This window comes from Eleutherodactylus coqui, chromosome 2, assembly GCF_035609145.1.
Source record: "Eleutherodactylus coqui strain aEleCoq1 chromosome 2, aEleCoq1.hap1, whole genome shotgun sequence".
NCBI classification, from domain to species: Eukaryota; Metazoa; Chordata; class Amphibia; order Anura; family Eleutherodactylidae; genus Eleutherodactylus; species Eleutherodactylus coqui.
The window spans coordinates 297,340,659-297,364,748 of NC_089838.1; the positions used below are offsets into that span (position 1 = coordinate 297,340,659).

At 45.8% G+C, this 24,090-nt stretch overlaps 1 protein-coding gene across 1 annotated transcript in view; it reads left to right on the forward strand.

Moving 5' to 3' along the window:
* Positions 1 to 9,847: 9,847 nt before the first annotated feature.
* LETM2 (leucine zipper and EF-hand containing transmembrane protein 2) overlaps positions 9,848 to 24,090 on the forward strand; it is a 32,389-nt gene continuing 18,146 nt past the window's right edge. The window contains exons 1-6 of the mRNA XM_066593391.1: positions 9,848 to 10,002; positions 14,078 to 14,141; positions 16,444 to 16,813; positions 18,280 to 18,423; positions 20,644 to 20,784; positions 23,858 to 24,061. Coding sequence (XP_066449488.1) covers positions 14,095 to 14,141; positions 16,444 to 16,813; positions 18,280 to 18,423; positions 20,644 to 20,784; positions 23,858 to 24,061 — 906 coding nt within the window. The 5' untranslated portion in view covers positions 9,848 to 10,002; positions 14,078 to 14,094. The remainder of the gene's footprint in view (positions 10,003 to 14,077; positions 14,142 to 16,443; positions 16,814 to 18,279; positions 18,424 to 20,643; positions 20,785 to 23,857; positions 24,062 to 24,090) is intronic.

The following is a 24,090-nucleotide window of genomic DNA, read 5'->3' on the forward strand; positions in this document are numbered from 1 at the left end:
CCTCTCCACTCCCTCTGCACTATTTGCAATGAAAGGAGGCGGGGCTAAATTCCGAGAATTAGCTCCGCCACCATTCCGCCTCTCACCATTGCAAATAGTGCAGGGGGGCGGAGAGGAGGCAGAGAGGGGGCGGGAGCTCAGAGCACTGCTCCTGGCTCTTCCAGTCTCCCCCCCCCTGCAGAGAGAGACGACGTATATCGGCTGGCCGTGAAAACCCAGCCGATATACGTTCGTCTGAATCCAGCCGACTGCACATGCACGCCACTGGCAAAATATCGGGTGCATGCTCAGAAGGCTGGAGATCCCAGGAAATTTAAAATCTCCCTGCTACCGGATATCAAAGGTAGTGCAGAATCCAGCAGCAGGTCGTTGCAGGACCAGACTGCCGCGGAGCATCGTGGGGGCCAGAGTTGAGTAGTAGGGGATGGAATTAGTCAACGCCGACACTTCTGTGTCACAAAGTTATTCCTATGGGGCTTGAATTCCGCACCTGTTAAAATCTGTGGGTCTTTACTTCAAAACCGCAAGATTAAATTAATTGCGGCAATAAGGACGTCTTGCGGAATTGTTGTTGCGGATTTCTAACATACAGGAGCTGTAATTCCGCAATTAAAGTCTGCAAAAAAAACTGCAATGAATTCCGCAGAACGCATTTCATAGTATCATAGTATGTATGGCCGAAAAAAGACATATGTTCATCCAGTTCAGCCTATTATTCCCAATGAGGTAGAATCCAATTCTCCCCATTTAACCCCTTCCCGCTCCATGACGTAAGGGTACGTCATGGCAGGCTGGTACTTTGCGCTAAATGACGCACCCTTACGTCATCGGGATAGCGCGAGATCATGACTGATCTAAAATGTAAAAAAAGGAAAAATGTAAAAAAAAAAAAAGGAACCCCCCCCTTTTTGTGCTCTTTTTAATATTAGCGTAAAAAAAATTAAAATGACACATATTTGGTATTGACGCGTCCGTAACGACGTGTACAAAAAGTGGAACATGCTTTTTATTTTGTATGACAAAAAGCGTAAAAAAACCCCACTAAAAACAGGGGCAAAATGCTAATTTTGCCTCCCAAAAAATGCAATGAAAGTGATAAAAAAGCTGTATATTCCCCAAAATGGTACCAATATAAACTACAGCTCGTCTCGCAAAAAATAAGCCCTCATAGAGCTCCGTACATAGAAAAATAAAAAAGTTACAGGACTTTAAATGCAGTGATAGAGAAAAAAAAGATTTCCAAAAAAAGGGGTTTTTATTGCAAAAAAGTGTAAAAACCTAAAAAAAAATAAGAATTTTGGTATCGTTGTAACCGTACCGACCTGCAGAAAAAATGTATTGTGTCATTTATGCTGCATGATTAACGCTGTAAAAAAAAAAAATCTATGGCAGAATTGATGCGTTTTCTCTCCCTGTTATCATAAAAATAATAAAAGTTTTACAATATAGTCAAATGTACCCAAAAGTACCGATAAAAACTACAGCACGCCACGCAAAAAACAAGCCCTTACACGGCCACGTTGACGGAAAAATTAAAAAGTTATGGCTTTTGAAAAATGGAGATGAAAATCTGCCAAAAATCGTTGCGTCCTTAAGCCCAAAATAGGCCGTGTTCTTAAGGGGTTAAGGGAAAAAATTCCTTCCTGATCCTCGGATCACCGACCCTTCTAAAGTAATCAGTGACTATAACATATAATATTGTAGCGTTTAATTAAGATATCCAGCCCCTTTTGTACTCTTTTAGTGAATTTGTCATCACCACATCCTCAGGCAGAGAGCTCCATAGTCTCACTGCTCTTACAGTAAAGAACCCCCTTCTATGTCAGTGTAGAAACAGTCTTTCCTCTAGCTGTAGAGGATACCCCCTTGTTACAGTCACAGTCCTGGGTATAAATAGATGATGGGAGAGAGCTCTGTATTGTCTCCTGATATATTATACATATCGTGTTTCCCCAAAAATAAGACAGTGTCTTATATTAATTTTTGTTCAAAAAGGTTTAACTTTTTTACATGTATAGCTGCCTGGACACTATTTAAATTGACTTTTTTATTTAACTGTTAGCAGGGCTTAATTTTGGAGTAGGGCTTATATTTCAAGCATCCTCAAAAAGCCTGAAAAATCATTTTGCATCCTCAAAAATTCTGGAAAATCATGCTACGTCTTATTTTCAGGGTATGTCTTATTTTCAGGGAAACAGGGTAGTTAATAGGTCGCCCCTCAGCTGTCTTTTTTTCTATATTAAATAACCCCAATTTCCATCCATTCCATTTATCACTTTAGTTGGCCATCTCTGTACCCGCTCAAGCTCTGATATGTCCTTCTTGAGTACCGGTGCCCAAAACTGTCCATAATATTCCATGTGTGGTCTGACCAGTGATTTGTAAAGAGGAAGAACAATGTTCTCATCATATGCCCCTAGACCTCTTTTGATGCTCCCCATGATCCTATTTGCCTTAGCAGCAGCTGCCTGACACTGGTTGCTCTAGTTAAGCTTACAGTTAACTAAAATCCCCAAGTCCTTTTCCATATCAGTGTTTCCCAGCACCCTTACCTGGGCCAATTCAGACTTTGCGGAATGAATGACTGTTCATGCTATTGTTCATCCCCCATAGACAATCTCCGCTGTTGGCAGCACATCCCCCATTCACATAGGGAGATGTGCTGGTGGCAACAAGTTTTTTTTCACCTGCAAAAAGAATGCGGTCAGCCAATGAATGAGTATTCACTGGTCAGGTGTGGCTTTACACGACCAATAATCAGGCTAATGAATGTTTGTGCCCGATTGTCTGCCAGAGTACGTGTATTAACCCTTTTGTCCTCTGGTGTGAGTTGGGTGTGAAAATGGGCTTGGGAGCTGAGTCCACTGCATAAAAGGAAAAGTTTTCCGCTAATTGCCATCTGACCTCTCTGCACACAGCCATGACCAGGGCTGGCTCCAGTCACAGGTTTTTGACAGCTTACATGCTCTATCAGTCTTGTTGACAGCGGAAGTCAGGTGACCGTTGCCTACCAATCAGAGGCCGTAGCATCACTGCTCATTCTCCTGGCATCAGCGCTCCCATCTTGGGCGCCATGATACTAGGAGTTCCGAATGGTAATGTTGCAGCCCCTGGTGACACCATTTCAGAACTGTATGACGGTATTAGCAATAAAATGCATGGTCCGCTTTCTCCTATATTCTACAACGTTCATCTTTTACCTGCAGCCTATGAGCCAGTCTCCCTCCCCTCCCAATAAAACATGAAGAGGGCTCCCACACAATTTTCTTTCCTAGGGATTTGATCAACCATGAGCCAGCCGCAAGTGACAGTTTTTTGGCTTTTTTGCAGCAACCCCCCAGCAAATCAAAAATACCCTTACAATTTAAAGGGGTGATCCAGGCATTTACTATTGATGACCTATCCTCAGGTTAGCTCATCAATAGTTGATCCGCAGAAGTGCACTGCTTGGGATTCCCGCTGATCAGCTGATCTTCTGGTCGCTGCTAGAAATCTACATCGGTGCTCAAAGCTGGAAGTCTAATAGACGGCTTCACTCAAATCAGTGGCAGACATGCCTTCTATTAGGCCTCTTTCAGACGGGCGACGGCGATATTGCGGTTCCGTTCTGTGTGATATCGCTGTATTAACTTACAGTGACTTTGTAGCGCCCTTTTGCTGGCATTTTCAGGGGGCTTGAAATATAAGCCCTACTCCGAAAATAAGCCCTGCTGCATTAAAAGACAAAAAAACCCCCAAAACAGTACCCTACCTAACAGGCGCTGTCCACTCCACCGCACTTCTTCTCCAGCATTTTCGCGGCACTTGTCTTTAGTCTTCAGCCGCTGCTTCCTGGGGAGGGGGTGCAAAAATCCCACCTCCAGGAAGCGCTGGCTTTTACTGGCTGAGCCGCAGCACTCAAGAACCAATCAGAGCCTGCGCTTTCTGGAGGCTTGATTTTTGAACCCCCTCACCAGGAAGTGCTGGCCGAAGACTACAGACAAGTGTGCCGAAGCTTCAGAAGGAGACGTGCGGCAGAGCCAACAGCGCCTGTTAGGTGATGGATTGTTTTTGTAATGTAGTTAGGGCTTATTTTAGAAACAAACAGTAGGACTTTTTACTGTAAAAATTGCATCGCACCGCGCGAAAACTGCGTTTTTGTGCGATGCAACAGAAAGGAAGGCTCCATAGGGAAACATGGGCTACAAAACATTACAAATCACGGCTGTATAGAGCGTGCCGCAATTTTTTTTCTTACAATGTAACAGCCTACAAAACATCACTAATGTGAAGGAATCTATTGGGACGTATGGGCTTCACATACATGCGATTTGTAGTGCTGTTGCATCACGGGAAAATTGCGCAATTTTGTGAAAGCGGCCTTACACCTCCAACTCTAACCGCAATGAGGAGCTGTTTTCAGGATTTCCTCATTGTTGCACAGGTGATGTAATTATTGTCGGTGCCTCAGACATTGCCACAGGGGTTCTTACTATAGGAGATCCAGAAAACATGACCTGTTGGTGGTCCCTGAGGACTGGAGTAGGAGACCCCTGCTTTAGAGTATCAGCTGTTTGGCAGGTATCCCGAGCTGCGGACCCTGATCGATCAACCATTGATTGTCTATCCTGAGGACAGATCATCAATAGTAAATGTATCAAAAATATAAAGTACTATGTAAAACTTTTAGGCAAGTATGGAAAAAATGCTGCAAACTAATGGGCCATCACATCAATATTTGGCCCTTTGCCTTCAAAACCACATCAGTTCTTCTAGGAACACTTGCACACAGTTTTTGAAAGAACTCGGCAGGGAGATTGTTCCAGATATCTCAGATCTTCTGTGGATGTAGCTTCCTTTAATCCTCCTGTCTCTTCATGTAATCCCAGACATACTGGATGAGATCAGGGCTCTGTGGGGCCGTATCATCACTTCTAGGACTCCTTGTTTTTCTCTACTCTAAAGATGGTTTTTAATGACATTGGCTGTATGTTTGGAGTCGTCTTGCTGCAAAACACATTTGAAGTCAGGCCTCCATCACACGTGTGTTGCATTTTTACGCAAAACACAATGCTTGAAAAAAATTGCGCCAACGCAGCATTGCTGTGATCTACTTCCTTTTGGAATTAGCGTTTTCTTGTCTATTCACACGAGCGCATCGCGTGAATGGACGCTGCAGCGGCGGTCGGCAAAATGGCTTCTATTTAGCTTTAATACCCTGTCTTCCCCAAAAATAAGCCCTACCCTGAGTTTCCGGGGAGGCTTGAAATATAAGCCCCACTCCAAAAATAAGCCTTAGCTGCATTACATAAAAAAGAAAAGCAATGCACTAGCTAGCAGACTCGGTCCATGTCCCACCCTCTGCTCCGGCAGTCCTTGGCCGCCCACAGAAGATCGCTTTCTGGTTACGTAATTCATAAATCCTGCCTCCAGGAAGTGATGGTGCAACATCTCGCAGCAACCAAGACACAAGGCACACACTGAGGAGCCAGTCCAATTCATAAATTGGATCTTTTGTCCAATTCATAAATTCCGCCTCTACAATGCGATGCTGTGATTGATGCACTGCTCAGCCAATCAATGCAGTCCTGAATGAACCAATCACAGCCATCACATTGGTTTATCGAGCGCCGCACTGATTTGCTGAGCAGTGCTCAAGAACTAATCAGAGCCATTGCTTCCTGGAGGCGGGATTTATGCATCCTATAACTGAAAAGGAATCTTCTATAGGTGGCCGAGAACTGAAGGAAGCCTGTTGTAGCTCTGGAGAGTAGCGGGAGGGACCTTGACCGAGCCTGCTAAGTAATTATGATAAGACACCCACTGAAAATAAGACCTAGTACCTCTTTTGGGGCAAATATTACTATAAGGCCAGCTTCACACGAGCGTGACGGGCTCCGCAGCGGAATATTCCGCAGTGAAGCCTGTCACGGCGCCCCCCAGAGACCCCATACTTACCAGCGGAAGATAGCGTGAAGACGCTTCCCCGCAAACCGCCGTCACGTCATGTGACACGCCCACCGCGTCACATGACGCGCCGGCCGCATCATATGACGCGGCAGCGGTAGGCGGGAAAGCGTTTTCACGCTATCTTCCACTGTGTTACAGTGGGAGATAGCGTGAACGGACGGCTTCTATTGACTGCAATGGAAGCAGTCAGCGCGTACACCCGCGGCAAATAGAGCATGCTGCGGGTGAGGACGGGAGATTTCACAGTGCGTAATTCCGCGGTGGAATTCCACATCGTGAGCATTGTGCTATTAGGTTCAATAGAACCTAATAGCAGGGGGCAACGCAGCGGATTTTTGCCGCGAATTTACGCGGCGTAAATCCGTTCGTGGGAAGGAGGCCTAAGACAGGGTCTTATTTTCAGGGAAACATGGCAGCTAAATAGAAGTGAGCTGTCTTCTGCAACAAGCGCCGCAGCAGGTAAACTCCCTTACCTCCCTTTTTCTTCAGCTCACATTGCAATCTATGGGAGCTCCCTGCGATTTCTGTCAAAAGATAGGACATCGCCTATCTTTTGACGCTGCGAGGTAAAAATGTGATTGAAAATCGCGAGCGATTCAGTGATTTTTAGCCGTGAGAAAAAAATCGCCCATGTAAATGAATGCATTGGAATCCACTATTCTATCCACTGCGTGCTATCGCACTGCGGAGCGATAGCACGCCGCTAGATAGAACACGCTGCGATTTGTTTCCCTCATTGCTTGTGTGTATGAGCCCATTCAAAAGAATGGCGTGCATATTCGTATGAGATTTGTGTGTCTCGCAACGCAAAAATCTTGCACGATTTTCTCGCCCACGTAAAGCCAGCCGCACTTTGTAGCATTTTTCCACACTTGCCTAAAACTTTTCCACAGTACTATTAATACAACATGTAAAGATACAAGCAGGAATGGGAAGCTGCACCGAGCCAGACAGATGTTGTCCTTGGTGAGGTCTGAGCCCAGGACACCGTGCTAACCACTGAGCCAGTTTCATTGCAGCACCACACCTCCTCCTGAGGCTACAGTCACACAGGCGAGTTCTCTGCGCTGCGAGAATGGACTTATTCACATGAGCGATTTCTGCGAGGAAACAAATGGCAGCACGTTCTATCTTTGGGTGTTCCCTCGGAACGCTGCGCCCATTGTTTTCAACAGGACCTTTAGGCCCATTGTCCACAGGCGGACTTCAATTATAAAATCCGTGCGAGTCTCCCGCATGGAAGACCCGCACCTCTAGCCGCCCATAGGGATACATTAGCATTTGCAAGGCCACTTAAAAATACACGTATGATTTTTTGTGGATCACACGCGCGGGAAGAAATCACAGCACACTCCATTTTTATGCAGATCCCGCTGGACAGCTTCCATTGAAGTCTGATCTGTGGCACACCCGCAGCTGTCACTGTGGAGGTGCCACCGATCCACGGGAATGCAGGAGATTAAAAAAAAATTGCATTTCGCCTGTTTCCCTTTATGTCCAGACGCATCCGTTGTACTGAAGAAAGAAGTTCCGGTCGACACGGAGGAGATCCGCGCTGGATCTGGACAAGTAAGAAAATGTCTTTTCCTGTCCATGTCTGCGGGCACAGATGGTTTGCGCTGCGGGATTCAGCAGTGGATTCCGTGCGTGCCAGTGGACATGAGGATTTAGGTCTCATGTGCAGGAAACACGCGGATTTCCGCAGAAGATGCACTGCCAGTCATCATTAAATTGATTTTTTTATTGCTTGCAGGGAGACGGTGGATTGCGTTTTTTTTCCACGTGAATGTACGCAGCCCCACCTCCCGGACTTTTACCCATCTCCCTAATTGATTTTAGCCATCAAATCCGCAGTGCATCCGCAAATGTATTTGCGGATGCACTGCGGATCGTAAGCTCCCATAGAGATGAATGGAGCCCATCCGTGCGTGATCCGCGGTAAAATGGAGCATGGTGCGGTTTATTATCTGTGCATGGCATCCGCAAATCAAATAAAACAAATCTGCAGGTGTCAAATGAAGTGCCGACGCCCAGTGCTTCCCTATTGGCAGATCTCAAGCGCGGGTGCCACGCGCGGTTTCCGCAAATCAAATCCGCCCGTGGACATTGGGCCTAAAAGACATCACATAGCGCTTGCATGCATGTCAATGGGAATCACTTGCGATCCTCTGAAACTCTCATCGGAGGATCGCAAGTTCACAGAAGCGATGCCAGGCATTTTGGAATGAAAAATATCGCTTTTTTTTTTTATGCGCCCAAAAATTGTCCATCTGAATGAATACATTGGAGTCCAATGCTTCGGATGGTCGCGATTTTTGGGTTATTCTTTAATGCTGCTTAACACCTGCGTTAATACGGTCGTGTGAATAAGGGTGGACACCCACTTGCGATTTTTTTTTTTTCCCTGCAATGCGACAGCGATAAATATGAAACCAATGATTTTCAATGGTTTCATAACTCATTTGCGATGTTTCAGCAGAGCTTCGCATCGCAGAGAAGAAATTTGCGATATCACTAAGCGTCTTCTATGGGGCCACTTCTGCCACTCCTTCTCTGTGGGGATGAAGGAATCCTCTGCCACAGCTGTGGTAGAAGTCCAGGATGCTATCCCATTGCTTTCAATTGGGGGGGGGGGGCGCTGCTTCTGGCCCAATTGAAAGCAGTGGTTTTGTGGCAACTCCCGCAGCATGATTTTCGGAGAAGGGCTTTAAATATAAGCCCTTCCCTGAAAAATCATCCGTGGCTGGTTAAAAAAAACCCAAAAACTCTACTCACCTCTCCGCCGCTCAGACGCGTCCTCAGGCTGGCTGTCCAGCACTTTCAGCAGGCGGGGATTTAAAAATCCCCACCTCATGAAAGGGTTGTTCCGATTGGCTGAGCACTTAGCCAATTACAGGCAGCGCTTAGCTATTCATTGATGACGGCGCTTACCCCCTTGCCCGAAAATCATGCTGCAGGGGTTCCCACAAAACCACTGCTTTCAATGGGGCCGGCAGCAGCGCCGACCCCATTGAAAGCCAAGTATCCTGGACTTCTGTCACAGCTGTGGCAGAAGTCCGCGATACACTCCATGTTTTCACTGGGGCTAGCGCTGCTGCTGCGGGCCCCTTGGAGAACACTGGCGATATCGCAGCGTTTATGTTGCTCTGTGGGGCGAGTATTTTCACTCGCTCTCGCAGCGCAAGAAATAAAATCGCCAGTGGGTGTGAGCCCTAAGGCCGTAGGGGAACGCAAAAACCTCCCTGGGTGCTCAGGAAAACAAAAATAGCAATGAAAAACAGATCACGCTCCAGTTTCTTCTGTATACCATTAACTACAACGCAATTTTAAAAAACGGATGTTTATATTACGTTTTTGTAACCGGAAAAAAAACATTTTCAGTACGAAAAACGGAAAATCCAGAACCGGATTGTAACGGGAGGTCTTTATACGTTTATATGGGCTGCAAAATGGAAACACTTTCTCTACGTTTCTCTGTTTCCACGATGGAACCGCAAAGCGTAAATGCAAACGCTCGTGTGAAATGGAGAGCTGTATTACGGATGTGTTATAATACGCTCATGTGAAAGTGGCCTACACTATCCTGTAATGATAAATGATGACATCATTAACATAGTGATACAACTAGACCGGCAGGTGTTTCCCTTTCAGAACACATGTCCTCAGTCCATCATTACAGCACATAATAGAGTCCAATTAGCGAGCAATTTGCAACAAACAGCATCTCTGCCCTGTCGGAGCATGCGCAAAACGGTCACTGAAGCCGCTTCTACTAAGGGCAGGAGAATGACGTCACAGGTTCATAGTACTACTCGCACAGATCTGTCCCGCCTTTCCTTGTCAGCGATTGGCCTACAGAAGAGGTTGGGCAGCCGCTGTGCGCGTTCTGATTGGCTGAGACGCGTCTGCCGGTGGCCTGGTTGTTGATGCTTTGGCCCGGTGTAAGCAGGTGATCGGGGAAGTGAAGTCCGGTGACACGGAGGACCGAGAAGAAGGAAGCAGCAGTAGAGAGGAGCAATCACCCTGCAGGGGATGGACTGCGGGCACAAGCAGGTATACACAGCATGTTGGGGCTTATATAGGGGTCCTCCAACTCATGCAAGAAGTGACATCACTGGGGTTGATGGTGATTGCCAATACTCTGTTCCCCCTAGTGAGTGGGGCACCTTCATTTTGGGGGATTTCTTAGCCCCACTACTGATGCTACTTTTTAATTGACTCCCCAGGGCACAGTCAGTGGGTGCTGGTATCCTCATAACGGAAGACCGTGGAGATCAGCGTTACCAAACTTATCTGGCGCCGCTTATCTTCCTGTAGGAATAAGTATTTATGCTCGACCATTCCCAGCACGACGTTTGTTTGTTCACTTTTGTGTTCCGGCTTCCGATGTTGTGTTGGATCCGTGGTATTAACGCCGCTGATGGCCGCCATTGACCTATAATGGCGTTCCTCCCAGCTATCCGTCATTTAGCCGCAATGCAATGATCGATTGTCACTGCAGATGATGTCATTATGGGAGCGGCGATTACACTCTGCAACACACTTTATGTAACCGAGAAGCAGATAGGCGGCTTGTAGTAACTTTAGTGCGCTGAATTCAAATATGAGATCCGCTTTTTTTTCCTGCCACGTCAGGTTTTCCAATTATGGGGAATAATGTAATCCAATTGTCGTATTTTTTGGAAATATGCCTATACAATAATCCAGTCGGCTCGCCGTTACCCTTGCCTAATGAGTTGGTGCTATTCGAATAAAGATTATTATAATAAGAACAAAAGTGATTGCACAACTATTTGGCAATCCCTGTTACACACCGCGTGCTGACTGAACACTGTAAGGGTAGGTTAATGTAACACATAGGGTATGTTTCAACGTGGCGGATCATCCACCAGGAAGTTGTAATTAATGACCTGTGGTTTACAGCAGTGGTCCCCAACCTTTTTTGCACCAGGGACCGGCTTCAAGCACGACCATTTTTCCATGGCCCTGCAGGGGTGGGGCTTTGGCCATATACTTACCCCTTCCTTCTTGTGCAAGCGCTGCTACTCCTCTGCTCGGCACTGCTAGTGGCGTTGATCCCGATGCACACTTGACACGTCAGTATGCTGCCGGAAGCCTCCTCCCCCTGCTCTCGCGGAACCAAGTAAGAGACATCAGGCACTGCAGCCCCTGCCGGTATTCACTACTAACGTGGTGAGCGGCTGACGGCGCCGCCGCCGTGGACCGTCAAAAAACCCCAACGGCCCGGTGGTTGGGGACCTCTGGTTTACAGGTCATTGGTTAGACTGTAAAAAAGAATCAAAGTCATAAAACAAAAATACATGTTTGGTATCGCCGCATCCGTAAAAGTCTGATCTATCAAAGTACCAAATTACTTACCTCGCACGATGAACGTCATCCGAAAAAAAAAAAAAATTAATAACGCCAGAAATGCGTCTTTTTTTTTTTTTTTGTCATTCTGTCTCCAAGAAAAAATGCAATAAAAAATTAACAAAAAGTCGTGTGCATTCTAAAATGCTACTAACACAAACTACAGGGCATCCCCCAAGAAACGAGCCTTCGCTCAACTATGTGGACGGGAAAAAAAATGTCATTGCGTGCAGAAAATAATTTTAAAAAAAATTAAATGTCTTTGAAAAAAAAAAATACAAGTACTACAGCAAAAATAAACTATACAAGTTTGGTATCGCAGTCATCGTACTGACCCGTAAAATAAAGGCATCAGGTCATTTTTGTTGCAGTTTGTGCGCCGTAGAAATAAGAAACGGCAGAAGATGGCGAAAATTATTATTTTTATTTTAATTTTACTCCACTTAGAACCTTTTAGAGTTTTTCAGTACATTATATGGTACTTTAAATAGTATCATTGAAAACTACAACTCGTCCCGCAAAAAACAACACGCCCTCATACAGCGACGGCGATGGATAAATAAAGGATTTCTTTAAAACGAAAAAATGCTTAGTTGCTAAGGGGTTAAAGAATTTGTTGCACGGTGTTATCTATTTTTATCGCTGACTAAGAATAGCCGCGGGTGGACTGGGCATGCTGGGCGTTGTAGTTCTGCCTACGCTGTAAGGGTTTGTTCACACTGCAGATTTTTGACGTAGAATGCGTTCGGATTTCGTGGCGAATTCAGATCCCATTTATTTCCGCACCGCAGTTTGTACGGCGCAGACTTTTCTTCGCGTGCAGATTTGAAAACTGTGTGCGAGAACAACGAAGAGTTGTGTCAATTCTTGATGCAGATTCCATGCGGAATCCACGTCTGGGATTTGCTCATGGAAAAAAGGGCGAAATCCGTGTGCGAATCTGCGGTCAATTATTTACATCACTTCATGAAAAGTAGCAATCGTCCGCTGTGGTTTTTAGCGGCGAAGGATTGCGGAGTGTTTTCCATTGTTTTTACGTGCATGCACGCCGTGCGATGCTGTTGTGGACGCATTGCTGCAGTGTGGGGAAAAATTGCTTGTGTATGCCTCCATTCAAAAGAAAGGGGTGCATATTCGTCCGTCTCTAGAGATGAGCGAACGTACTCGTTTCGAGTACTCGATCGAGCACCGCGATTTTCGAGTACTTCAGTACTCGGGTAAAAAGATTCGGGGGGGGTGGGGGGAGGCGTGGCGGTGCAGGGGGGAGCAGCGGGGAACAGGGGGGAGCCCTCTCCCCCCCCCCCCCCCCACTCCCCGCTGCAACCCCCCACTCACCCACGGCGCCCCCCCGAATCTTTTCGCCCGAGTACGGAAGTACTCGAAAATCGCGGTGCTCGGGCGAAAAAGGGGCGTGGCCGAGTAGGCTCGCTCATCTCTATTCGTCTCGCAATGCACAAATCTCGCACGATTTTTCCTGTCTGTTTTTAACCGACTGAAGACGGACAGCACGTGGACCATGAAAGTAAATCGGGTTATCCAGACAGGCGTTTTGTCCACAGACCAATGGTCCAAGTAAAATAAAATGGCAGCACGTCCTCTACTGTATTTACGGGCCAAAATCAGCCGTGAAAATCTATGGGAGCGTTAAAAAAACGCAGATGATCCATGAGTATGCGATGTTGTCAGGGGGAAAAAGTGACATAATTTGGGCCTTCTTGCTGTTTTGTTTTTCTTTTGCGCACTTGAATAACGGATGGAACAATGATGTAAAAAAAAAAGCACAAGTGTAACAAAAACAGGGGCACTTACTCGCGCAGTGAAATCTTGTATGAGCCCGGGGTATGAGCACGCATGCAGATCAGGCCTCCAGCACGCTAGTGTATTTGGCGCTGTGTGCTAGCACGCAGAGCCATTATAGCGGATGGGATACAGGGCTATGCTCACTGCCGTTTTTTTTTTTATGTGGACTGATGGTCTACGTGAAAAAGCTCATCGCATGCCCTATTCTTGTCCGTATCGCGGGCGACAAGACATGCAAACGCCTGTCAACGTGCGGGCCGTCCGTATGTCAGACGGACAGGTGCTGTGCTGTCCCATTTGAGTTGCGCCAGAGTCTCTTGGACACATGGCGAGCGTGTCGGAGGCCGTTGTGTGAGGGGGAAACGTGCACAATGTTCTAGTACGGAAAGGGGGATGGGATTTCGAGGAATTGACCGTGAATTTCCCTCCTTTCCATGAGGAGTGGGGTAATCTGCGTCTAACGCATTTTTCAGTGGATTCATTACAGATCCTGTCAAAGATCCGCAGTGGATTTTCTGCCGTGGGCGATATGTACACAACTCCTATCAGACAGCACACATATGTCCATCCGATCTGCGAGGACAGTTACCTATAGCAACCAACCGCTTTCGGTTTACCTAAACGAAAGCTGTGCTGTGATTGGTTGCTATGGGCACCACACTCTTAGCAAAGCTATTACCCATAGCAACCAATCACAATGCAGCTTTCATTGTACCTCAGCAGTATAAGAAGTGAAAGCTGCGCTGGGATTGGTTGCCGGACTACTTTTCTGTGGCCCGGCCTGTATAAGGACAGACTGCATAGACTGTCGGTCTTCTATGTTTCTCATATATAATCAGATGTGACATTCATGAAGCTGGGAGACCCTGTTGTGGGGGCTGTGATGGGGAACATGCGGCTCGTTGCCCCCTCAGACACATAACATGGAGACTTTCTCCCCTTTCTTTTGTCTTGTCAGGTGTAAAGTAAGAAGAAATGGCGTCGTCCTCCTGCGGACTAGTCCTGGCCTCCCTCCGATCCCGGTAAGATGGCCGCAGCCAACACAGATCTGACCACGCTCCCATATCGGGCCGTAAAGAGGAATGTTCACCGTCTTCCCCCTCTTGTACCCCAGGAGGGGCGGCCCACAAACCACCAGAGAGTAATTTTAATTTTGGGGTACACAAACGCAGGCTTTTTTTCCACCCGATTTTTCAGATACTGATAGTCTGAGCCCCCCCCAAAAAAATACAGCATTTCCGGATGAGCATACTACACGTCAGTGTGCGGTGTTCAGTATGTTGGACCGCGCACAGATGGGATGTCCTAATGCGATCCGATGTGCCTGAGATTCTAGCGCACAACTTGTAACTCGCTCATGTGTATGTACCCTTAGGTCTGGCTGACACCAGCGTAATTTTATTGCATATTACGCATGCGATGTATGCAAATAAGGAAGATGGAACAATACCTCTGCAGCGCCACCTATTGGATGGCAGCATTCCTACAAATCATGTACGACTCTTTACACAAGACTGTATAACAATGATTGGGAATGGTTTTCTGGCTTGGTTTCCTCTTCCCAATCATTGTTTTACAGACTTTTGTAAAGTCACACATTGATTTGCAGGAATGCGGCCATCCAATAGGTGGCGCTGCAGAGGTGTTCCACCTTCTTTATTTACATAAATTACCTAGAAGAGTATGGATGGCCTTACAGGTGTCCTCACTCACCCTATAGGTGTCTCCAGACAGTTTTTAGGTGCTCTCCTCAAGGAGAGACGACACCCCTCTTGACGCACACATGCAATGTAAACACGCCTAAAAAGCAGTGAATAGAGTCCATGGAAGTACATTGTGATCCATTCACACGCATAAAAAAGAACGCATTGCGACAGAGTGGGAAAATTAAAAGATCGCAGCGTCTTACCGCAATTTTTCTATTGGCGTTTTTAAATGCAGGTTACTGCATTCAACAGCGGTTTTTCGATGCACCCCATCATTCTGATGAGGGATGAGATGTGTTAAAAAGTGTCGAAACGCACCAAAATAGAGCAGACAGAGCTCGAAAATCGCTGTGTTAGAAAACGCTGTGTTTGAGCGCAGATCTGCAAGGCCCCACTGAAATCGATGGGAGCGTTTTACCCGATTATCATGGCTTTCAAAGCGCCATAGTAATGGCAGTAAAAAGTGCTAGCGTAAGCGTGGCCTTACTGTAGAAGAACGACTGAACGATCGCTACTTAGGCTGATCGATACGTGAACGAGCCAACGACTGTTTATCGTTCCGTCATTGGCTGCGTTTAGACTGAAAAGTTATCGTTCATTTTTCCTCCTTTGAACAATAAGTTTTCTGTGTAAAAGGACCTTAAGATCCAGCAGCTCTGCCATGCAGAGGGGTACCAGCAGTCATGTGATCAGTTGGTCCAATAGAGGAGCCGGCAGCACCTTTAAAAGCAGAAGGCAGAAGCGCTTCTAAACCACTTCTGTCTTCTCCTCTGGGTCCATGGCTGTCTCTGACAGCAGAGCCCCCGACCTGCTCCTGCCAGATTGTAGGCACGGTAAACCCATGCTGTATTTTAACTATTGGCCAGGATTAAAGCCCAGGATCCATCCCCATATATTTACCCCAATTGGTCCTTAACGGGCTTAAAGAGACTTAAGGCCCATTTAGATGGGATGAATGTCTGGCAAACAATGCCCAACACTCGCCCCCGCAAGTACCCGCTCACGTGCTGTTGCACAGGAGCGGGTATCGTTGCTTCCCAGCGGGGAGGCTGGAGGAGATTTCTCTCCTCGCTCTCCCCTGCCCCTCTCCATTCACTTAACATAGCGGCCGTTCAGTACTTGCGGGGATGAGTGTTGGGCATTGTTTGCCCGACATTCGTCCCATCTAAATGGGCCATTACTAGAAGACATTTAAAAAAGGCTCCTGTCAGAAGTGATTACTATATTCTATACTGAGAGCTGATTGCTTGCATTTACGGGCCCGAAGCCTGAGGCTGCACTACTGAGAGGTCTTCATTACATCTTATTCTATTCTGTAAAATGCATTGTTGTCATGGAAACTTCTCATCCATTCACGTATATCTACCACTATACAAGCCGTCCGTAGATGGTGAAGTGAGGTCTCCTTTATCAGTTTTGATGAACGAAGTCCATGGTCTCCATGACAGTGCTGCATCGGAGAGATTTTGATGACCTGCCCTGATTACTTTCAATAGTGCAGCCTCAGGCTTGAGGCCTATAACTTGAATCAAACACATCTTGGCATAGAAGAGGTTGTAACGTAGATTAAATTGTGATAGGCTTGTAAAGATTCATCTGATTGATGTGATCCATACAGGAGTTGCTGCGTTGCCCTTCAGAAGACCAGTTGTCCGCTCTACTCCACCATATCCCATCACCAAAACGCATGGCTTTCCTCCATGGCAAGATGCTCGACTCATACAAATTTCATCTACCCAACCATCAGCAGCCATCATTTCCACACCTCAGTGTTACAGCTGCAGAACCTTCCTCCCCCGGCACCCGCAACACAAGAGCCCGAGAAATCACCGCAGGTTGTACACAAGTCTCTAGGCCAAAGAGTGGTGGATGAGATCAAACACTTCTACCACGGTTTTCGCCTCCTCTGGATCGACACCAAAGTGGCGGCTCGCATGGTCTGGAGGCTGCTGCATGGCCAAGTGCTGAGCAGGAGGGAGAGGAGACGGGTAAGTTAATATATATCTGCAGCACTGCCCTCAGTTACACCCATGTACCATTACACTTACAAGCATATTGCAGGCACATGTGACAGATGAGTGTCTTGGCCAAATCGTGGGTCTACTAACCCAAACTTGGCATCATAGTTCCCTCAAGTTCAGGACCATGGACCTGTGGTTGGGCCAAGACACTCATCTGTAATAATCTTGTGTGAAACTGGCCTAAATGGGATTTCAAGTGATATCTGCTATTACTGCACGTGAGACCGACTGTCAAAATGGGATTTGGGGTCCCTTGTTCCCGATCACAATTAGGGCCCCATATGTTGGACCCTATGTTGTACTTTTTTGCACTAACTTTTAGACCAGAAGAGTGAAAAAACAAAAATGAAGTTGACTTTGGATAATCCTCTTCACGCCCCAGGACATTTATGTGTGGAGCGGAATCAGGAGCTGATTTGACAGCCGACACCCACCCGCAACAGCTGTGATCAGCACTCACAGCGATCAGGACTGTTAACCCTTTAAATGCCGCTGTCTATTCTGACAGCAGCATTAAAAAAAAATACCCCGTTCGGCATTCGTAGGTCCCGACCCCCGCAATGAGATTGACGAGTGCTGTTTTGGTTGCCGTGACAGCCTGAGACCTTCTGAAAGCCTTCAGGTTTGGGATGACTAATTGCCTATCAAGGCAATAGACTGCCTATCAAGGCAATAGACTGCCTGTCAGAAGGTAGTATGGGGGACTTTACCAAAAGAGAAAATGTAAAAAAATAAAAGGTAGTAAAAGTTAAAAAAAAAATCTTTTCCTATATTTATAATTAAAAACAAAAAAGGTTAATTGCCATGCTGGTAAAAGCCCATTCTTTCAAACCACACACTATTTGTCTGGCACAAAAAAAACAAATATATAGTAAAAAGCGCTCAAAAACCGTCATGAACTCCAAAGTGGTACCAATAGAAACTACAGGATGTCCCGCAGAGAACAAGCCCTCACAAACCCATCAATGGAGAGAGAAAGAATTGTGGCTGTCAGAAGATGGCGGCACAAATTGATCTGTTTTTTTTTTTTTCAGAGATATTTTTTTTTTTTTTTTTTTTTTTTAAGTGGTACAGCAAAAATGAAAACTCTATAAATTTGGTATCGTCGTATTTGTTCTGACCCATAGAATAAAGTTATCATGTCATTTTAACTGCAATGTGTAGACAATGAAAGCCAGACCTCACTCCTCCCCAAAGATGGTAGAATTCCGTTTTTGTGTTTTTCCCATTTTAATCCACTTAGAAAATTCTAAGGTTTTTCAGTATGAATGGAGATTAACCCCTGGATTTCTGGACGAGCGATGGGAAAGAATTTTACCAAGTTTTCTTTTCTCTTCTACTTTAGAGTTGTCTTGTGGAAAGTCATGTATGTCCTTTGGTTCCCTGACAGTATGTGATACTGATGGGTGTTTTTTGTCTTTTCTGTCTTTTAGTTGATGCGGACGTGCGCAGACCTGTTCCGGCTGCTTCCCTTCATGGTCTTTGTTATAGTCCCATTCATGGAGTTTCTGCTGCCGGTATTTCTGAAGCTGTTCCCTGAGATGTTGCCTTCCACGTTCGAATCGGAGTCAAAAAAGGTTGGCTAACTTGAAATGCGGAAGAGCGTGATCACAGCAAACAATGTGTATAGAAGCTGAAGCACTAGTGTTATTCCTGTATATGTATCTTTATTGGACCTTGTTTTTAGAGCTGGTCACATGACCCCTTAAATCCTCCATTTCCTCTACCCCTCCCGCCTATTTAAAATTTTAGGCTAGGACTCTGATAACATTAAAATCAAGGGGACTTTACTTTGACTTGCAAATGGCTTCAGTGTTCCACTATATAAAAAAGTTACAATGAGTTAAAGGGGTTGTCTCGCGGCAGCAAGTGGGGTTATACACTTCTGTATGGCCATATTAATGCACTTTGTAATATACATCGTGCATTAAATATGAGCCATACAGAAGTTATTCACTTACGCACTCCGTTGCTGGCGTCCCCGTCTCCATGGTGCCGTCTAATTTCAGCGTCTAATCGCCCGATTAGACGCGCTTGCGCAGAAGGGTCTTCTCCCTTCTGGTCGGTCCGGGCACGAGCGGCGTTCTGGCTCTGCCCCCTTCTACGCGTCATCGCGTAGCTCCGCCCCGTCACGTGTGCCGATTCCAGCCAATCAGGAGGCTGGAATCGGCAATGGACCGCACAGAGCCCATGGTGCACCATGGGAGAAGACCCGCGGTGCATCGTGGGTGAAGATCCCGGTGGCCATCTTGGAGAAGGAAGAAGTAGGAAGAAGGAAGAAGTCGCAGAGAGGGGATTCGGGTAAGTAATTTTTATTTTTTTTATTTAACACATCCCTTGGGTTTGTCCTGTGCTGAACAGGGGGCCTATGCAAAGAAAAAAAACTCGTTTCGGCGCGAGACAACCCATTTAAGTGCCAACGAGTCTATCCTTTTAACCCCTTCAGTGGCAGGTTTATTATTACCATGTCATGCCTCACAGGGCAGGTTTTTTTAAATGACTCAACAATGCAATTTACTCTCGTAAGTATTTATTAAGGCACGCCACAATCACATTGCAACATTTTTTTTGTAATGAAAGAATACATTATAACAATTTTGGAAAATAAAAATCCTGGAAGATTTCAGATGACAGCTCAGCGCTCTGCACATTTCAGCAATAGAGCTGTCCACGGAAATCTTTCGGGGTTTAACTGCATGGTCAGTGCATCAAGCCCCGAAGATTTTCCAGGCGTGCCACTAAAGGGGTTAATGGGGATAATTTGAAGTTGCAGTACTACTCCAGTTTTGTATATGAATTATGGGTGACTCCATGGAGCACTGATCTTATAGGGGGTATACTCAGCTTATATAGCAATGTCTCATTGTGATTGGTGGGGGTCCAACCAATGGGGCTCTGATTTAGTACTATAGTAGATAACACAGCTCTGATTTAGTACTATGGCAATCGGCATTGCAGAGCGCCCCATTCACTGTGATGTAGGGAAAGCTCAGAAGGTAACGCAAGTAAATCATTCTAATGATCATGAGGGTCCCAGAGGTCAGACCTCTAAGGGTGCATTCAGACGACCGTATATCGGCTGTGTTTTCATGCCCAGCTGATACATGGCGTCTCTCTCTGCAGGGGGAGGAGGCTGGAAGAGTCGGGAGCAGTGCTCTGAGCTCCCCCCCCCCTCTCTCTGCCTCCTCTCCACCTGCCTGCACTATTTTCATTGAGGAGAGGTGGGGCGGGGGCGGGGCTAATTACCAGACCTTAGCCCCGCCCCTGTTCCGCCTCCTCTCATTGCAAATAGTGCAGAGGGGCGGAGAGGAGGCAGAGAGGGGGCGGGAGCTCAGAGCACTGCTCCCGGCTCTTCCAGCCTCCCCCCCCCCCCCCGCAGAGAGAGATGCCGTATATCGGCTGGGCGTGAAAACCCAGCCGATTATACGGTCGTCTGAATGCACCCTAACAGTCATGAAGTGATGACCTGCCCTGTTGATGTGTCATCACTTTACAAGATTTACCACTTTAATTGCAATGGGTTTTTTTTTGTCCTTTTTGAGGACCGTAGCACCCTTCAAACATTAGGGCATTCTTGTTTTAAGAGAAACACAACATGGCTAACGAAGCAGAAGTTCTTCTGCCCACATGATGTGGGAAGATCTTGTCTGTTGTTGGAGTCCACCGTTTCCACAAATTACTCCTACCTTTCATATCACACTAGGAGTCCTATTGGCTTGCTAAAGGCATTGATAAAGTGTTTACTTGTATTATGTGAACTGTCATCTGATTTCTCTGAATCTATTCGCTTTTCTCAGGCAGAAAAGATGAAGAAGAAGCTGGGAGCCAAATTGGAGATGGCCAAGTTTCTTCAGGAGACTATCTCGGAGATGGCCCGAAGGAACAAAGCGGAGACTGGAGGGGACAGACAGCAGCAGTTTTCTTCCTATGTCCAGCAGGTTTGTCCTTACTTGAGTGCAGTGTTAATATCTACTGATTTAAAGGGAACCTGTCAGCTTGCACATGCAGTCCTATTCACAGACATGATGTTATGGAGCAGGAGGGGCTGTGCAGATTGATATATAGGTTTGTGGGAAAGGATTCAGTAGAACTTGTGTCTTACTCCTCTTTAAATCTCTGCTCGTAAGGAGCTCAGGAGTCCAGTGGGTGGTTGTACAGGCAAACCTCTAGTTTCGTTGGTAATCTGTCCGAAAGCAATCGGCTAAACTTGAAACCAATGACACCCGAGGCAGTTCTTTCCACAGGAATCACTGTAAATCTAGTTAATTCCTTCTAGACATTCTAAAAAACACACCAAGCCACATTTTTGTACAGAGTTTAGCGTTGCTTTTTCAGCACAGCGCTAAACGCTATACAACGCTCCAATTCATTTCCATGGGGCTGTTCACACAAGCGTTTTCAGCCCTGCGACGCCTATTGAAGTGAATGGGCAGCGGTTTCAGCACTGCTGAAAACGCGGCACAACTTGGTACTACGTTTTTGGCAGCGCTAAATGCCCTAGCTACACTACCTGAGAGAGAAAAAAAATCAATACTCACCTCGCAGGTGCAGTCCGTGTCACGGGAGCCACTTTCTGGACCTCCATACAGGCTGCTAGGCACTTGTCAAGCCGGCAGAGCATCTTGCTAGTGACACGAATTGAAATCCCCCGCCTCCAGCACGAGATTGCTCAGCCAATCGCAGCCAGCGCTGGATGCTCCAATCACAGCCATTCATCCATGAATGGCTGTGATCGGAGCAATCCATGAATGGCTATCATTGGACAGCGAGGTCACGTGGGCCGGTGGCCACAGACGAAACTAAAGGCAGTCAACAAAAGTGGAGGCAAAATTAGTTGTTGAGAAATTGGCGAAACTGGAAACTGGCGAAAGAAGGTGGCAACGAAAGTAGAGGTATGACTGTGTCTGTGATTGGCAGCTACCTCTGTATGTAATCGTAGACAGCTGCCAATCAATGATAGGACCGCCCATTGGACTCCTTAGCTCATAGTGAGCAGCGATATAACTGAATAAAATAAGGTTATATTGAATCTTTCCCCATAAAACTATATATGAATCTGCTCAGCTCCTCCTGCTCTATAACATGCTGCCAGCAAATACGACTGCATGTTCAAGCTGACAGGTTCCCTTTAACCCCTTGAGTGTCGGGTCGTGCCCACCAGGGCAGGTTTTTTAAATGTTCTAATCCTTGAATTTGAACTAATTTTGCAGTCGCGTTCCAAGAGCCATAACTTTTTCATTTTTCCATTGACCAGGCCATATAAGGGCTTGTTTTTTGTGGGACAAGTTGTACTTTTTGATGGCATCATTTTTGGGTATATATAATGTATTGCATAACTTTTGTAAAAAAAATTTGTAGGGAGATTGGGGAAAAAGAAAGAAATTCTGCCATTTGTTTTTTGGATTTCATTTTTACGGCTTTCAACATGCAGAATAAATAATGTGATAACATTATTCTCTGAGTCAGCACAATTCTGGTGATACCAAGTTTATACAGTTTTTGTTTCGGGGAGGAAAAAAAGAAATGGGGAAAAAAGAAAAAAAGGGGCCATGTCATTAAGGGGTTAAATAATGTACCAACTTCCTTCTCTGGGTCATTACGACGCACGGATACCACATGTGTGATTGTATTTTACATTTTTTTACAAAGTAAAGGGAGACAAGTGTTTTTATTTTTTTTTATTTTTTTCCTTTTTTTTATTTTTGTCTCTTTAGGGGACTTCCACAGGGACCCATCAGGACCCTCTGATCACTTTCCGGGGATCCGATGGTGACAGCCCTTTACATGCTGCAGCCACATAGACTGCAGCATGTAAAGGGTTAACACAGCATAGATCAGAGTTTTTCTCTAATCTCTGCTGTAAGAGCTGGTACCTAACTGTCCTCTGACAGCCAAGCACCAGCTCTCCCTGCAACAGAGACCATCGGCTTGCTTCTGACAAGCCGATGGTCTCTATGGCAACCTATAAACAAAGCAGGAGACCTAGAAGCAGGAGATTGCCGGCATATCGGCAATATCTTCCTGCTTCTCAGTGTCCTGCTTTGTTCTCTGTGGGTCTGTGCAGGCAGAGCATAATGTCACAGCTTGTGGCATTGTGCTCTGCAGCTCCCATAGTGATACATAGCCCGGAAATCTTCCGGGCTATATCGCTATCGGCAGTGGAACTTGTCCCGGAAAATTTCCGGGCATGCCACTCAAGGGGTTAAATAGAGACCATCATGTCTCTTGATATGTGTTTAATAAATACTTGTATTCCCTATTAAATAACACTTCTGGAGGATCTGGGGTTTTTCTGTTTTCAGCTCTTGCGTTGAACTGTTTCTCTGAAAACATATGAATACAGCGGTGCTTGAAAGTTTGGGAATCCTTTAGAATTTTCCATTTTCTGCTTATATTGGAACTAAAACAAACTTTCGCACAAATCCTAAAAGTAGATAAAGAGAACCAAATCGAACAAACAAATCAAACCTATTATATTAATATTGTCATTTATTGAGGAAAATGATCTGATATCACATGTCTGAGTCACAAAAGTATCTGAACCTCTGGTTTCTTCAATAAATAAATGACTAGATCCAATATTTTTGACTAATTTTGTTTGATCCGGTTGTCATTATCTACTTTTAGGACTTGTGTAAAAATCTAATGTCATTTTAGGTCAAATATAAGCAGAAATATGAAAAATTCTCAAGGGTTCACAAACTTTACAGCACTGCTGAATACTGACAACTTGTAAATGGGCGTGTACCTGCACAGTCAGAAGATGTCTCCACACTGTTTGACCAGTGCTAACTGGTACCACCCAGTAATCTATTGGTTAATTTATTCGTAAATTTCTAGAAGGAACAACACAATGCAAAATAATTTAAATAAAATGTTCCCGAATTGTCACGTTTTGGACAATTATTTACAAAACCGGACATGTTACGAGAGGTGACCGATTTTATAATTTCATAAACTCCTATGTTATAGCAGCCCTTAGAAGCTGTGAGTGACACTGTGGTGTTGTAGGTGCGGGTCACAGGAGAACAGCCCACCACGCAGGAGATCGTCCGCTTCTCTAAGCTGTTTGAGGATGAGCTGACTCTGGAGCACCTGGAGAGGTCTCAGCTGGCGGCTCTATGCAGACTGCTAGAACTGCCACCGATCGGCACCAATAACTTATTACGGTTCCAGCTGCTGATGAAGCTTCGATCTATAAAGGCTGATGATGAGGTAAGCGGTGCTACAATAAAGGCTGTTAC